Source organism: Argopecten irradians, chromosome 7 (genome assembly GCF_041381155.1).
Source record: "Argopecten irradians isolate NY chromosome 7, Ai_NY, whole genome shotgun sequence".
NCBI classification, from domain to species: Eukaryota; Metazoa; Mollusca; class Bivalvia; order Pectinida; family Pectinidae; genus Argopecten; species Argopecten irradians.
The window spans coordinates 2356986-2375367 of NC_091140.1; the positions used below are offsets into that span (position 1 = coordinate 2356986).

At 32.2% G+C, this 18382-nt stretch overlaps 1 protein-coding gene across 1 annotated transcript; it reads right to left on the reverse strand.

Moving 5' to 3' along the window:
• Positions 1 to 1539: 1539 nt before the first annotated feature.
• On the reverse strand, positions 1540 to 11956 carry LOC138327016 (oncoprotein-induced transcript 3 protein-like). The gene is made up of 6 exons (XM_069272985.1): positions 11737 to 11956; positions 11343 to 11549; positions 4774 to 4938; positions 3173 to 3388; positions 2440 to 2533; positions 1540 to 2086 (listed from the first exon to the last, which is right to left on the reverse strand). Exons 1-6 carry the CDS (start codon positions 11792 to 11794, stop codon positions 1912 to 1914), a joined length of 915 nt encoding a protein of 304 aa, XP_069129086.1. The 5' UTR covers positions 11795 to 11956; the 3' UTR covers positions 1540 to 1911.
• Positions 11957 to 18382: the final 6426 nt, after the last annotated feature.

Below are 18382 nucleotides of genomic sequence, written 5' to 3' on the forward strand. Positions count from 1 at the left end.
ATAATATTGCTTTGTGACGTCGGTTGCATAAAAATAATAAATCAATAATTTTGTCCTTCTCAAAACATTTTACAATATTGTTCTCTTCAACAACACAATCTGTACAGGCGATCGTATCGATGTTAGTCCTCGTATGACATGGCACCATTTAGATATATCAGATAAAAGCTATGAGGTAAGCCAAGTAATGATAAAAGCTCAGAGTTCATATTTAAACATACTCGATATTCAAAGTATCAAATAGTTTGCGTACGTATATTAGTTAATGTATCAATTTCGTGTAAACTGAATTAAAAGGCATCAACTCTATTCGCAATTCTCAGTATTATGAATTGGTTATCAATCAACAATCTGGTATCTATATCAACCATATATTTTATCACATTAATCCATACAATTGAACAGCCACGTTGACGTTGATTAGTTGATGTGTCCATGCCAACATTAGTGACGTCATAATGGTAATGAATTGGTTGTCGATTATACAAATTATCACTATTTAGTTTTGGTATGTTTGTCTAGTTTTACGTCCTATTAACAGCCAAGCTTATGTAAGAACGTCCAAGGTATGATGGTGGATTACCCAGAGAAAAATCACCGATCAACGGTCAATACCTTGCAACTGCCCCACAAGGGATTCGAACTCGCGACTCATAGGTGAAGGGCTTGTTTTAATGAGAAGTGATATCTTATAGCCACTCGACCACCGCATTAATCTGTTTAAGTTCTTACTTGCCTATGCTTTATCCTCATCTTTTACATGCAATAATTATGTATTTGGATCGTTAAAACTAATGCATGACTTTTTTTTTACTCTAAATAACCTTGGTTGTCGATGGGCCGTAAAACGCTAAAACTACCCAGTTAGAATCGCCTTTAAGCTTCTGGACATTGGATGGCTGACATTGGTTCCAAACTCTTTGTTTCAACGCAGAAACAGAACTCGAACCAGTTTACAAACGCAAATTAAAACGATACATAGAATATTTGCTTCGATGTATGTCATTCATATGAATAATCAGGATATAATCTGTTATCACACCAACATTAGGAATACTGCTTCATATGCGCTCACACTCAAGGGTAGTCGACCTCCTTTTTCGATTAAATCTGTTTGCGTTTTCGCTATTTGGTAACTTTGAACATTCGATGTTAAGTAATGTGGTGAGTTTGTAATCAAATGTGTCAAAGATGTTATCGAATGTCTTTTGAAAATTATAAATGAGAGTGAAGATCATAGATCATAGATATTGGCAATGACACATTAGCTTGTCTTTTCGAGTATCATGATCAGATTAAGAATGCTAGCAAAACTGCTGAATTACGTTTTCGTTGAATGTCGAATAGTATCATTCTGATGCAATTTACTTTTTTATAAAATAAGTTTTACATTGTACATACGTCATATTAAGTCGGCTAGTGTACCGATCTTGGAACCTAAGACGTGTTGAAATGCCTAAATATATGTGTGACTCAGAAGCAGAATCCGGCTCTATTCTGTATTCCGTCCTGACGGTATACCCATATGCAAAACCTCAGTGCATTTCATCACAAGTATTTATTAACAAACTGACGCGATACTCTTAAAACATTGATAATAATACATACCAAAATAGTTGTTTAATTATTATAATGCTAAAATTGCAAAGAGCCGCTTTTGATGTTTTCACAGAACATAGATATATATTGAAAAATCAACGTTTAAAACCTAAGAAAATAATGGAAATAAAGCTGTGTTACTAAGTTGCTGAAAAAAGACCAAAAACATTTATAAGAATGAAGGCGTCCATTGTCTTACTTATCCGTTGTGAATGTATAATTGGTACTATAAATGTATATTACACACTTCGATCATGAAGCCATTCCTGAATACCATTGTGTTGATATAGAATGACGTGATTGTTTTCACTATTAAATGTGATGGGTGTGAACAGGTGCTCCTCCTTTCTCCACCGCCACAGTCGGTACACACAAATCCGCATATACATGTTCATTCTGGTTGTGATAGCGTTGAGCCGGAACATCGTACGTGTTGTTTCTGTCTGCATCCACTTTGCTGCATTTGTAGGTTTTGTACAGAAAAATTCTACAAATTATTTAAAAGAAAAAATAGCATTTTTTTTATATTTTATACAGTACTGTTACACGGAAGGTCAAAATGGAAGGATCGATATGGCGATTGTTTACAGAACATTACACAGGTTACAACTTGAAGATTAAATGCTATACCAATTGCCAGAACTAACCATTTTTCTTTTTCTGTTTGTGTTAGAGTTGGTACCATGCATAATATTGACATATATTGAAACAATCTTACCCTCTTTATATGAAGCTTTGGTAAACAAATTAGAGTGTCTTCTTACCATTAGCCGCGTAGTAAGAACATACTATATGTTATATCTCCATTACATATCAAAGTTAATCCATAAGTAATCTTACCCTAAGACAGCAGTCGCTATGATGACCAAGAGCACTATCACTGTAATGATGACCTCAGAGCTGACGGGTTTCACGATCGTCACTTGGTTGTTTCCTGACGAAAATTAAAGTTTTTTTTCTTCTGTATAATATTACCAGTAAGTTAGCGAGAATGATAAATGTACAAACAGGCTCAAAAAGAGAAAAGAAATAAATTCACAATATCAAAAGGATAACCTGAAAATATTAAGTCGATTAAACGAAGAATGCCTGCTCTTCAACACTGCACGTTTCTTTTCACCAAATCGAAAATAAGTTCTCAAGATTTGCTATATATCGATCCATTTCCTGTTTGGAGAACGTTTACTGTAATTTCAGATCTTAACTTATTCGCGAGGGTAAAATTTTCGCGATTCACCTTTGTAGTCTTTGAAAACACCGTTAAAAAGATGTAAAATGCAAAACCATTATTGTTTGAATATTTTTGGGATATATTGAATTCCTGAATTTGTGTCAATCCAAAAAAACTAAAAACATCCGCGATTATTAGAAACTATTGACAATTATACAAAATAGGTGTTATTTGGTGTATTATTTTTTGAAACCACAGGGCATACTTTACCATACAAATGTTATTCACTGATTACACCAGTAACATCAGCTAGAGGTTGTGTTTGGTTTTTTAATATTTTTATACTACCACGTAAATGAAGTCGACGTTTTACAATTTACATTACTATGTGACCTTGCTCACCGGAGTCTTGTATAACGGATGTGGACGTAGTTTCAGGTGTGGTCGTCGTGGATTTTACCGTAGTACTTTTTGTGGTAACAACTGGCGTCCCAGGAGTAGTGGTTGTAGTGGTGGGAGGAGTTGTGGTAGTGATGGTAGGGGCGGCTGTCGTGGTAGTGGTGGTAGGGGTAGCTGTCGTGGTAGAGGCGCAGGTAACGGACGAAATTGTACTAGGACCTGCAAATCGACGTGTTAATTTGCTATTTAATCACAATCAGTCCTGATTACACAACATGTTATTTCAATAACAATATATATAAATAGTGTAATCATACATACTCAATGGATCGAATATATACATATAAATATGCTCTATTGTTTACATTTTCAAGGCTTTTGATTTTTATCTTCTATCTGATGGATATCAACGACATTTGTTTATGTATCAATAAATTGACATTTGGTTGTGTGGATGTTATATAGAATCAAACATAGGCTCGGGACCGTTTATAACAATTAGGGAGTGGATTGGCAATTTACGTATCTCATTTCTATAAATATAAACGCTCTGTATTTAAATGTTTTGAGCGATTATTAAAATTTTGTGCTTTGTGAATAATCAATGGAAAAAAAGTCCCAATTTTCACGTTTTAAAACCCTTGCAATATGATATTCACCAGTTTGTGACATCATATTATATAACCACACATATGTTATAGTGTGTTTAATTCTACGATAATGTTGTCAAATATCATATCACAATCTGTGACGGTAGATAACAGTACTTCATTTATATGTTTCATCCACCAAGTCAGTTTTAAGTTATAAATTGCATTGCAATATCATATTTAAATCTGTTTAGTGGGAAGGTTAAAGTGGAGTGAAAAAAATAAAATAAAAAGTAATGTATCTCAGAAACATCCGCCACCATCCTCCAATGGCCTCTTCAAACCCAATTGTATGGACGCAATTCACACTTACAATGTATGTTCCATTTAATTTGACATCGTATAGAACTATCAACAGTGAATACTTTCTTTTGATTAATGTTACTTGTGCTATACACCATTGTTCATAAATTAGTAAGCATATTCTATTTTGTCCGTCAGATCTCTACCAATTATTATCTGGGATACTGTTTCGTAAATCAGTAAACATATTCTATTTTGTCCGTCAGAACTCTACCAATTATTATCTGGGATACTGTTTCATGTCATTTGATTGTTGAAGTAAGGTTAATGTAGATTAAAGGTTCCTTAGTAATATAAATATTGAGCATTATATTTTGCCTTTCTATCAGGAACAATTGTTATATGAAAGGTAAAATGGTTAAAACACAGATCCTCATTATCACGTCACGACAAATCAGAGTGAGTGGGACGACTGGTTCGCCCGTTGTCAGTATAATGTAACCGGGTCGTTTTCAGTGGGTGCAGCGAGGTGGACAAAGTGCATTCGAACTGAAGTAAGTATAGAGGTTAACATAACGTGACTAGTATTGGTATATTGTCATAGCATCTATGCAACGGAGTGAAAATAAGGATTTACATTTAACCGGATTGTTAAAGATTTTGGCATTTTTACCCCATTAATATTTCTTTTTTTTATGATTCAGTACTTACTAACACAGTAGGCCTGAGGACAATTGGTAGCACTCTTGAGCTCATACACCCGGAAGGAACAGCAGTTCTTCACCCTGATATTGAAACTACCGTGGCAGGGAGAGAAAATGGATCTCATACACATTTCACGGTTTACAATACCATCTGATACATCTGGGACAGTACCTGGGAAATAAATACAGCAAAGGTATCTATGTATTCATTGTATTGAATAAAGTATGTGTTCACTGTATAGCCTAAATGGGTCACGGTAGCCAAGTGGTTCAGATGTCTCGCCATATAACCACAAGCCCCAAACTTTGGGTCACGAGTTCGAATTCCATGTTAAGCAGATACTAGGTACTGACCGCTGGTCGGTGGGTTTTTCTCTGGGTACTCCGGCTTTCGACCAATAACAAACCTGACACTTCCTTAAATGAGCCAGGCGGTTGATAGGACGTTAAACAAATAAAGCCCAAATATTGACTAGACCTAAACATTTTTCACCAAATAGTTATGTAACAAACGGCAAATATAGAGTTTTATAAATGACAGCAAAACGTGTTCATCTTATCATATCAACGATAAAAGCGTAAATGCACAAGATTATCCAAATAGTATAAAAATTAATCCGAATGAATTATCTTGGTTACTTAACAGGATAATTAACCGAGTTCTGGGTATGTAAGTTTTTCATATATTCCAAAAACTGAAAGAATCTGTATCAACTTATTTACCTAACTGAAACGACAAAATGTTAGTAGTAAAGCAGTATGTCAATTCGCCATCTCCACGTCTGTTTGGGTACTACATGACCTGTCCTTCATTCAAGGTAACGGTAGTCAAATAGACTTAAATATTTAAACGACTTCTTCTTGATAACCCAGAGGCCTAGAGACCTGATATTAAACCTGTGACATGTTGGGATGGAGAGCTAACAAGTTTGTTCGAATGAATGACCTTGACTTTTATTCAAGGTCACAGGGGTCAAATAGACTTAACTATTTAAACGACTTCTTAAGAGGCCGTGCCAATAAGCATCAAGCTTTATGTGGAAAGTGAAAAAAATAGAATTTCAAATTATATACTTTAAAGTAACCCCCTTTGGCTAAGAAACAAATTCAATAAAAATTAAGTTGTTTGGAAGGCCATTTTTACTGATTGGCATGGAAATTTGGTTGCCATGGCAACAAGGTCTCATAATTGGAAAAATAATGAAAAAGAAGGATATTTGTATGGAAAATTCAAGCATTTATAAAAATGACATTTGTATGAAAACAATATATATTCATAATATGAAGTATATTTTATTAAAATAAATCATCAATAAACAATCCAAAATTATAGGATGGTTGCTATGGTAACAGTAAATAGCCACATCCCTGATTTCCAAAAATTGACGAAAAATGTGTACTTTTTGTTGAAAAATTATGGAAAATCCGTACATTTGCCATGCAATTTATATTACTGAGGATCATTAATGGATGTTTAAGTAATGAAAGAAAAAATAAAATTGGGTAGAAAAATTAATCTGTTTTCTTAATGGATGACTGAAATTAGGTCATTTTTACACATTTTTACTAGAAAAATAGGGTCATTTCTGTTTGTTATTCTTTCAATGTTGTATTTGTTTCATTCAAAAAATAAATATCACTGCTGGAAGCTTATTGAGTATGCTTAAAATTAATTAATTATATAAAAAGTGAAATTTTAGGACCATTTGTCATTGAAAATGTCCCTAGCAACACTATTTTTTCCTTAGCAACAGCTTATAATTGCTTATATTTCTACTGCCTCCTCTTTCAAATAGAAATAATTATATTGTCACTATAATATGTGAACTGTGACATTACTTGACACCAAAAATACAGTTAATTCCTTTCACCAAACCATATAATATATATGTAAATGGATTTGAGGGAAAAGGCAGATATAGAGACACAACTGCATCAATAGAAATTCTTTTGTCAACTTTTATTCAGCTTATATAATAAAAAAGTCATCACACTGTAAGCTTGTGCCCTCATCAGTCGTCACACTATAAACTTATGCCCTCATCAGTCATCACACAATAAACTTATGCCCTCATCAGTCATCACACTATAAACTTGTGCCCTCATCAGTCGTCACACTATAAACTTGTGCCCTCATCAGTCGTCACACTATAAACTTGTGCCCTCATCAGTCGTCACACTATAAACTTATGCCCTCATCAGTCATCACACTGTAAACTTATGCCCTCATCAATCATCACACTATAATCTTATGCCCTCATCATTACTGAGACATCAGTCATCAGAGTGTAAACGTATGCCCTCATCACACTATAACTTTTGCTTCTCATCAGTCATAATTACTTGACTGTAAACATACTCTTATTACATCAGTCATCACACTATAAACTTGTATGCCATCATTCAACATACCCTCACCAGACTGAAATATCTTCATTAAACATCCTTTCACAACATTTGATGTCCTCATTAAAAAAATTCAACTAAAATATTTTGTCCATATGGCTTGATAACAGATCTCTGTAGACTCATTTTATGAATGTATCTGTTCCAAACTGAAATTACAACCAACACACTTTAAGCTTATTAATTTATCTGAATTAATAATCATCACTTTGGTCTTTTGATATCACACACTTCACCAAACTGTGTTGGTCAGTTCACAACTAAGAGTCTGCATAGTGGTTAAGATGTCCCGACATATTACCACAAGCCCTCCACCTCTTGGATGCGGGTTCGAATTCCATGTGGGGCAGTTGCCAGGTACTGACTGCTGGTTGGTGGTTTTTCTCCGGGTAGGCCGGCTTTCCTCCACCAACAAACCTTGCACGTCCTTAAACGACTCTGGCTATTAAACTAATATCAAGAGTATCCAGCTTCATATCAATTGCTTGGTGAAAGTAGAATGATAAAATGTCTGCTAGACAGAACTCCATGTATTTTAAGTATAGAACAAGCGCCTTCGATGGTATGTACAATTACTATGGGTCTCGCACTGGTATTTTGTGGAACTTTCTTAACTTGGTACACCTTGACAATTGGTCCATCAGCAATACCTGATCCACTGAGTCTTTTAATGCAGATGTCATTCTAGAAGTAAAAATAGAAAAAAAAAATATTTAAAATTTACTACTAATTGATTTCTAAAACAGAATGTATGTTTGCAAAATTAAATGATACAGATAATATTGCCATAGGAAGCACAAGTTTCAGAGTCAACATTTTAACAAATTAAGCTTAATAGAATCAGAATTAGAGACAGAAAAGTTTGTACGGATGGTCAGAGGGACACTACATTAAAAACACACACACACATATGTACACGTTTGTGTATGTTTTATGGTGGAACAATTAAATGATAAAAAACATCCGATGATTCGATTCATCCGTGTTTTACTGTTCAAGAAACATTGACACTTATAAGTTATACAGACTGTACCGACTGTTTCCAGGTTGGTGTTTTACACACATATTGGTTTAAGCACTGGGGTGTCAGTCTTTTGTATCGTTATCTTAAATATTTAAAATGTCACAATATGAAATATTCTTGTTAAGAGAACAATCAGTAAACAATATGAAATATTCTTGTTAAGAGAACAATCAGTAACCTATATTACTAGTATTAGAGTACTTGAAATCATTTCTGTTTTGTCTGACTATACATAAAAATAATTTTATATACTGGTATGTAAATGTTTCTACATAATACATGATATAGTGCATTTACACTTACATTTATATTGAGTCTACATAAGAAATAATTCCTGTACTACTAACGAATTACAGTAATAAATAGCTGTACAGCACTTAAAGGACGTACAGAAACTGAAAACAGAAAAGGAATATCCAACAATCATTCATTCAAGATATTAATAATTTAATAAGTTACTTACACTTACAAGATGTACTAAATATTGCATGTTTTTTAATTTTTATTTTTTCATGTATATTTATAATAACTTATACACCTAGATTATTCTAGATATTATAAAATAGTCAGTTTCTTCAAAATTTTCATCAATTTATCTTTACCATATGGTCATGATCAGTGATGGATCCAGAAGGGTTGAAAAAGTTTTGACAATCATGCAACCGCCCCCTCCACCCACCCCCACCCCCACCGGAATTGTCTTTGATTCTGCCACTGGTTAATGTACTCTCATCAAACTATATATAGCTATAAGGTTATGTTATGAAAATAAGTATTTCAATTAAGTACAACATACAACTGTTAGGCCTACTAACAAGAATGGCACCGACAATAGAATAGAATATATGAAGTGATTTTTGTTGGAATTCATTCAATTTCTGTCTCATTAAAACATTTGCATAATAAAAAAACTTACCAAAAGAAATCCTGTCACTTCTTTTCCATTCCTTCACACATATTAAGGCCAAAAACATAGTTAACAGCACATTTATGCAGGCTTGAAAACATGCTGTTCTGTAAATAGATCGCCTTTTGTTGTTTCATGCATGGAGAGTTCCAGGCAAGGGAGGTAATTATATACTCAATCACTGGCAAGGGAGATAATCCAAATGCTAAATTATGCCAAATTTCAGGAAATTCACAGGAAAAATATATAATTTATTCTTTCCATTTCATTTTTCTACCCAATTTTATTATTTATTATTTTTAACCAATTAATGCTTATTGTTTTAGTATAAATAACATTATCAAGCAATGTATGGATTTTGAGAAATTTTTCATTACTTTTAGCAACATTTCAACATATTTTAACTAATATTTTGGGGGTTTCCGGCCTCTTGGATCTTAAGAAAATTATGAAAACATATTTTTTGTTAATTTTTCACACGCCTATAAGGATTTAATCAATTTAAAATGTTGTGCATTATGAAACATGGCATAAATTTTAAGAAATTTCGTTATTTTTAGATTAATGCATTTTTTCACATATATAATTGTATAACCGCCGGTTGCCATGGATACAAAACATATTTTTTCATATCAACCAACTTTTTATGATTAGTTCTAACAAATAAACAAACAATCATCAACTTCTGTGATTTTCACACTTTCCACTAATATAGTGTACGAAGCTCGATGCTTATAGGCACGGTCTCTTAATAACCAAAAGGCATAGGGACCTGATATTGGGCCTGTGACATGTTTGGATGAAGGGCTAACAAGTTTCTTCAAATGAATGACCTTGACCTTCATTAAGATCTCTGGGGGCAAACAGGTGAAAATCATGAATAGACTTCATAATAACCAAGAGGCCTACGGACCTGATATTGAGCCAGTGACAGGTTGGGATGAAAGGCTTCCAAGTTTGTTCAAATGAATGACATTGACCTTCATTCCAAGTCACAGGGGTCAAATAGGCTTAAATCTTTAAATGACTTCTTTTTGATAACCTAGAAGCCTAGAGATCTGATATTTGGCATGAGACATGTTGGGATGAAGGGCTACCAAGTTTTTTTTCAAAAGAATGACCTTAACCTTTATTCAAGGTCACAATGATCAAATAAAGTTTAAATCTTTAAACGACTTCTTTTTATTAACCAAGAGGACTAGGGACCTGATATTGGGCCTGTGGCAAGCTGGAATGAAGGACTACCAAGTTTATTCAAATGAATGACCTTGAGCTTCATTCAAGGTCACAAGGGGTCAAATAGGCTTAAATATTTAAACGACTTCTTAATAACAAAGAGACCTAGAGACCTGATATTTGGCATGTGACATGCGGGGATGAAGTACAAACCAAGTTTATTCAAATGAATGACCATGACCTTCATTCAAGGTCACATGGGTAAAATAGGCTTAAATCTTTAAACGACTTCTTCTTAATAAACAAGAAGCCTAGTTACTTGATAATAGGCCTGTGGCATGCTGGGATAGAGGGCTACATAGTTTGTTCTAATGAATGACCTTGACCTTGATTCAAGGTCACATGTGTCAAATAGGCTAAAATATTTAAACGACTTCTTTTTAATAACCAAGTGGCTTAGAGACCTGACATTAGGTCTGTTACATGCTGGGATGAAGGCTATCAAGTTTGTTCAAATGAATGACAATGATCTCATTCAAGGTCAAAGGGGTCAAAAAGGCTTAAATCTTGAAATAATTTCTTATTAATAACCAAGAGGCCAAGGGACCTGATATTTGGCATGTAACATGCTGGGATGAAAGCTACCAAGTTAATTTAAATGAATGACCATGACCTTCATTCAAGGTCACAGGGGTCAATAGGCTTAAATCTTTAAGCGACTTCTTCTTAATAACCAAGAAGCCTCGGGACCTGTTATTGGGCCTGTTACATGCTGGGATGAAGGGCTACAAGTTTGTTCAAATGAATGATCCTGACCTTCATTGAAGGTCACAGGGGTCATATAGGCTAAGGGGCCTCTAACGTGCTTTGGCATGAAATAAGTTCTTATTCACTCTCCTATTTGTTAAGTATGAACCATGCAGGATTTCCAGATAGCAGGTGAGCGATTCGGGCCCATGTTATCTATTTCCAAATACATCTTGATATTTCTGCATGGATTTTTATCGGTTTTTCGGTGTTAAAGGTAACAGTCATCTTTCAAAAATATAGGATATAGACGAACCGTTCATCCAGAGCTGGTGAGACGTCCCACATCCATTATCTACCAAAACACTATTGTTATTCGTCAGATCACTCCCTGCGTCCCCGACCAGCCTGTACCATTTAGTAGAGAGGACCGCGTCACAATTCTTTTTTTCGTACACAGATTCTGTGTGACTTGGTGCCCGCTCAGAGTCAGCGGCGAAGCTGGTGTATGATAAACAAGGGTCTGAAACAGAAAATCATCAATGTATTAAAGTAGACATTACATCGAAATGATAATCGTGAAGATAAAGTGTTGGTTCAACGGATTCAGGAAGTAAACTGTCGTATTCGTAACATTTTCTGCATTGTACACCTATTGGTGATTGTTACATTTTTTATACATGTACATATGAGCTTTACAAATACGTTACCTGTAGTTACAGCACACAAGGCCTTACAGATGACAAGTACGATTATCAATATCCCCATGTCGCTCAGACGTCGTCACACATCAGGAAGCCATCACTGCATATCAAGGATGCTGTCCGGTTTTACCACATAACAGATTTGGACGGGTGCCAATGGCTTTGTACCCGGATGCTTCATATGCAGGTCAAAACGAGGTAATGCAAAGGTAGTGTGTATAACCAGTTTACAATAGCTGTTTCAGCGTTGCTTTTAAAAACCTCGCTATTATTGGTTAACGGTAATATGCCTGATATATTGTCTGTAAAATATGACCGGTTGTATAGGCACAATGCACAGTAATAATCCAATCGCATGAATATAGTGCACTGAACATAAAAAATAGTGTAATGAAAGATCTCATTTTATTGAGATTGAATGAAGAATACTACTGAAAACAGACACCTATCGCTTTGTCATTGTATCGACATTCAAATAAATAATTAAACAGCAGTTGTCGTATCTATTTTATGCAAATTAACTAACCAATCACATGTGAGCCAAATCAGCTGTAATGTGGATTTAAAAAAATGGTATGCTTTACCAGCACATACAATACATACATAATGCATGAACTATGCTTTTGTTATCTCATGTAAAATCAATACTTTTACAAAAATAATCGTACTCATTCTTATTTCAAACTTAAACGAAGAACCGATTATAAGGATGGTGCCATGTTAACATAAAAATCACTCATTTGTACCTTTTAAATCGTCTTCATGTTTACAATATATTTTTCATATTTCAATGTTTTGCTCTACAGGAAACTAGTAATGCGTATACCCTTTACGAAATAAGGGCAAATAAGTCATTCCAACAGTGTGGACCAAAGATAACACACGAATAACAAGTATGCTTGCATTTTATAAAGAGAACTGTAGAAATAAAAGACAACATTGTAAATGAGAAGAGCTTTACTGAACCTACCAGTTGTAACCTATTATTATTATATATAGCATGGACGTATCTGTGTTCCCTTTACCTTTACAAAAGGAATGGATCTTCTAGTTAATTATCTTGATAATTATATCTCTTTCTATCGTCTGTTACAATAGCCCCAAAAGAATAAAAACCATAAAAACACAGACAAGGAAACAAGAATGATCTTATCGTTGTGTATTATTGTCCTATGGTTACTAAATGGGCAATAGTTATTTCTCCATCGGAATATTATACAATATACCACCTATAAGTACTGTTCAGATATCCTTAGGCCCTGCAGGTACTACCCTGTTGCAGGACATCGTAAAAGGCGACTAAATATAGGATCTTATATTTTCTCTTCTACCTAACGTTTTCCTTGACTACAACACTTCACTTTTTTGCCTTTGGTTAAGAGCTTGCCATTGTAGGCTCTTGGTTTTGTACCCTGGCCGAGACACACAGGTTTTGTACCCTGGCCGAGACACACCATAGCCTCCTCTCTAAATGCTTAGCGCTTAGCATTATGGAACGGGATGACTGTGACCGAGTGGGGTGTGTTGTATGGTGTCTATGGCGGCATGCTTCCGTAATATACAAAGATACCACAATCTCCCAAAATAACTCACTTCACACACGCAAGACACTACATTCACAGGAGGCCGTCTTTAATTTTGGTTTGTTTACTTTTATGTCCTATTTACAGCCAGTTTCATATAAGGACGTACCAGGGTTGATAGTGGAGAAATATCAGAGTATCCGTGGAAAAACCACCGACCAGCGGTTAATACCTGGCAACTGCCCCACATGGTATTCGAACTCGCGGTCCCTATAAATGTCCTTAAATGACCCTGGCTGTTAATAAAACGTAAACATGATAGACCTAACCAAACTATACATATTGGTAGGACTTTTAGTGCTTGTCAGGAGATTTATAAACATTTCTGGTAGAAATATTAATGGTTAGCCGATGGAGTTATCCTAACAATGCTGAAATCGTTGTGATTAGTGTTTTATATTCATGATTCCATAGCATCTACAAAAACAACACATATTTCGATACAATGAAAAAATCATGGTGTAAAAAGTGTATAGTGCACTGCAAAACAAGTGTATAGATTTGTACATATAATATGCTTTTTTATATGTTTGCATGTAATGCCTCATTTGATAAATGCAATGCCACATCCTCGTGCACCTGCTAATTATTTGTAGCTCTTTGTATCGTAAACATGTATTTACGCAAATGCTTGTTTTCATGTGAAGGCGTGCATTGATTTCAAAATAGCGCTTATTCACCGTGTAATTAGTATATTGGATATCTTCCATGTAGTAAACGCCTTTCATTGTGTAAACCAGGAAGTTAAACTACTTTGACCAGCTTTAATTTCATGAATGTTTATATAACATATCATAAACAAGACCACGAGAGTGTGTGGCGTTGGCTCGATAGGAATCCAATTACCAGTTTAAAGATATAACACTTGATTGCGCCAAATAAATATTTGACTTAAGTTTTTGTATTTCTGTACTATAGATAAGTTTACTGTATATCTTGATGACAATTTCTATTCTGTATTATAGATAAGGTTACTGTATATCTTGATGACAATTTGTATTTGTGTATCCTAGATAAGTTTTTTAATTAATGTATATCTTGATGACAATTTGTATTTCTGTACCATAGATAAGTTTAATGTATATCTTGATGACAATTTGTATTTGTGTACCATAGATAAGTTTAATGTATATCTTGATAACAATTTACTTTTATTTGTGTACAAGAAATACGTTTACTGTATATCTTGATGACAATTTGTATTTCTGTACTATAGATAAGTTTAATGTATATCTTGATGACAATTTGTATTTCTGTACCATAGATAAGTTTACTGTATATCTTGATGACAATTTGTATTTCTGTACTATAGATAAGTTTAATGTATATCTTGATGACAATTTGTATTTCTGTACCATAGATAAGTTTAATGTATATCTTGATGACAATTTGTATTTCTGTACTATAGATAAGTTTAATGTATATCTTGATGACAATTTGTATTTCTGTACCATAGATAAGTTTACTGTATATCTTGATGACAATTTTTATTTCTGTACTATAGATAAGTTTAATGTATATCTTGATGACAATTTGTAATTCTGTACCATAGATAAGTTTACTGTATATCTTGATGACAATTTTTATTTCTGTACTATAGATAAGTTTAATGTATATCTTGATGACAATTTGTAATTCTGTACCATAGATAAGTTTAATGTATATCTTGATGACAATTTGTATTTATGTACCATATATAAGTTTACTGTATATCTTGATGACAATTTGTATTTGTGTACCATATATAAGTTTACTGTATATCTTGATGACAATTTGTATTTGTGTACCATAGATAAGTTTACTGTATATCTTGATGACAATTTGTATTTCTGTACCATAGATAAGTTTAATGTATATCTTGATGACAATTTGTATTTGTGTACCATAGATAAGTTTACTGTATATCTTGATGACAATTTGTATTTGTGTACCATAGATAAGTTTACTGTATATCTTGATGACAATTTGTATTTGTGTACTATAGATAAGTTTAATGTATATCTTGATGACAATTTGTATTTGTGTACCATAGATAAGTTTACTGTATATCTTGATGACAATTTGTATTTCTGTACTATAGATAAGTTTACTGTATATCTTGATGACAATTTGTATTTGTGTACCATAGATAAGTTTACTGTATATCTTGATGACAATTTGTATTTCTGTACTATAGATAAGTTTACTGTATATCTTGATGACAATTTGTATTTCTGTACTATAGATAAGTTTACTGTATATCTTGATGACAATTTGTATTTGTGTACTATAGATAAGTTTAATGTATATCTTGATGACAATTTGTATTTCTGTACCATAGATAAGTTTACTGTATATCTTGATGACAATTTGTATTTGTGTACCATAGATAAGTTTTACTGTATATCTTGATGACAATTTGTATTTGTGTACTATAGATAAGTTTATGTATATCTTGATGACAATTTGTATTTGTGTACCATAGATAAGTTTACTATGTAGTTTAATGTATATCTTGATGACAATTTGTATTTGTGTACTATAGATAAGTTTACTGTATATCTTGATGACAATTTATATTTCTGTACTATAGATAAGTTTAATGTATATCTTGATGACAATTTGTATCTGTGTACCATAGATAAGTTTACTGTATATCTTGATGACAATTTGTATTTGTGTACTATAGATAAGTTTAATGTATATCTTGATGACAATTTGTATTTGTGTACCATAGATAAGTTTACTGTATATCTTGATGACAATTTGTATTTCTGTACTATAGATAAGTTTACTGTATATCTTGATGACAATTTGTATTTGTGTACTATAGATAAGTTTACTGTATATCTTGATGACAATTTGTATTTCTGTACTATAGATAAGTTTAATGTATATCTTGATGACAATTTGTATTTCTGTACTATAGATAAGTTTACTGTATATCTTGATGACAATTTGTATTTGTGTACTATAGATAAGTTTACTGTATATCTTGATGACAATTTGTATTTGTGTACTATAGATAAGTTTACTGTATATCTTGATGACAATTTGTATTTCTGTACTATAGATAAGTTTAATGTATATCTTGATGACAATTTGTATTTCTGTACTATAGATAAGTTTACTGTATATCTTGATGACAATTTGTATTTGTGTACCATAGATAAGTTTAATGTAAATCTTGATGACAATTTATATTTTTGTACTATAGATAAGTTTAATGTATATCTTGATGACAATTTGTATTTCTGTACCTATAGATAAGTTTAATGTATATCTTGATGACAATTTGTATTTCTGTACTATAGATAAGTTTAATGTATATCTTGATGACAATTTTGTATTTGTGTACCTATAGATAAGTTTACTGTATATCTTGATGACAATTTGTATTTCTGTACTATAGATAAGTTTACTGTATATCTTGATGACAATTTGTATTTGTGTACTATAGATAAGTTTACTGTATATCTTGATGACAATTTGTATTTCTGTACTATAGATAAGTTTAATGTATATCTTGATGACAATTTGTATTTCTGTACCATAGATAAGTTTAATGTATATCTTGATGACAATTTGTATTTCTGTACCATAGATAAGTTTACTGTATATCTTGATGACAATTTGTATTTCTGTACTATAGATAAGTTTTAATGTATATCTTGATGACAATTTGTATTTGTGTACTATAGATAAGTTTAATGTATATCTTGATGACTATTTATATTTGTGTACCATAGATAAGGTTAATGTATATCTTGATGACAATTTGTATTTTTGTACTATTTCTGTACCTATAGATAAGTTTTAATGTATATCTTGATGACAATTTGTATTTCTGTACTATAGATAAGTTTACTGTATATCTTGATGACAATTTGTATTTGTGTACTATAGATAAGTTTAATGTAAATCTTGATGACAATTTATATTTTTGTACTGTAGATGAGTTTAATGTATATCTTGATGACAATTTTTATTTCTGTACTATAGATATGTTTACTGTATATCTGGATGACAATTTTATATTTGTGTACCATAGATAAGGTAATGTATATCTTGATGACAACTTATATTTTTGTAACTGTAGATGTTTAATGTATATCTTGATGACAATTTTTATTTCTGTACTATAGATAAGTTAATGTATATCTTGATGACAATTTTGTATTTCTGTACTATAGATAAATTTACTGTATATCTTGATGACATTTTATTGTGTATTTAAGTGTATCATAGATAAGTTTAATGTATATCTTGATGACAATTTTATTTTTGTACTATAGATAAGTTAATGTATATCTTGATGACAATTTTTATTTCTGTACTATAGATAAGTTTAATGTATATCTTGATGACAATTTGTATTTCTGTACTATAGATAAGTTTAATGTATATCTTGATGACAATTTGTATTTTTGTACTATAGATAAGTTTTAATGTATATCTTGATGACAATTTATATTTTTGTACTATAGATGAGTTAATGTATATCTTGATGACAATTTTTTATTTCTGTACATAGATAAGTTTAATGTATATCTTGATGACAATATTTATATTTGTGTACATAGATAATGTAATGTATATCTTGATGACAATTTATATTTTTGTACTGTAGATGAGTTTAATGTATATCTTGATGACAATTTTTATTTCTGTACTATAGATAAGTTAATGTATATCTTGATGACAATTTGTATTTCTGTACTATAGATAAATTTACTGTATATCTTGATGACAATTTGTATTTGTGTACCATAGATAAGTTTACTGTATATCTTGTTGACAATTTGTATTTGTGTACTATAGATACGTTTAATGTATATCTTGATGACAATTTGTATTTCTGTACTATAGATAAGTTTAATGTATATCTTGATGACAATTTGTATTTGTGTACCATAGATAAGTTTACTGTAGATTTATTTGTACTAATAATGAATGACAATTTTATTTTGTACTATAGATAATTTAATGTATATCTTGATGACAATTTTATATTTGTGTACCATAGATAAGTTTACTGTATATCTTGATGACAATTTGTATTTGTGTACCATAGATAAGTTTAATGTATA

Bases quoted from the DNA above. Each gene is read 5' to 3' on its own strand.
- LOC138327016 (XM_069272985.1), bottom strand. From the start codon at position 11,794: ATGGGGATATTGATAATCGTACTTGTCATCTGTAAGGCCTTGTGTGCT. The intron at 4,939-11,342 runs GTTCGTCTATAT...TTTATTTCCCAG, and splicing joins TCACCAGCTCTGGATGAACG to GTACTGTCCCAGATGTATCA. The intron at 2,087-2,439 runs GTAAGATTACTT...AATAATTTGTAG, and splicing joins ATAGCGACTGCTGTCTTAGG to AATTTTTCTGTACAAAACCT.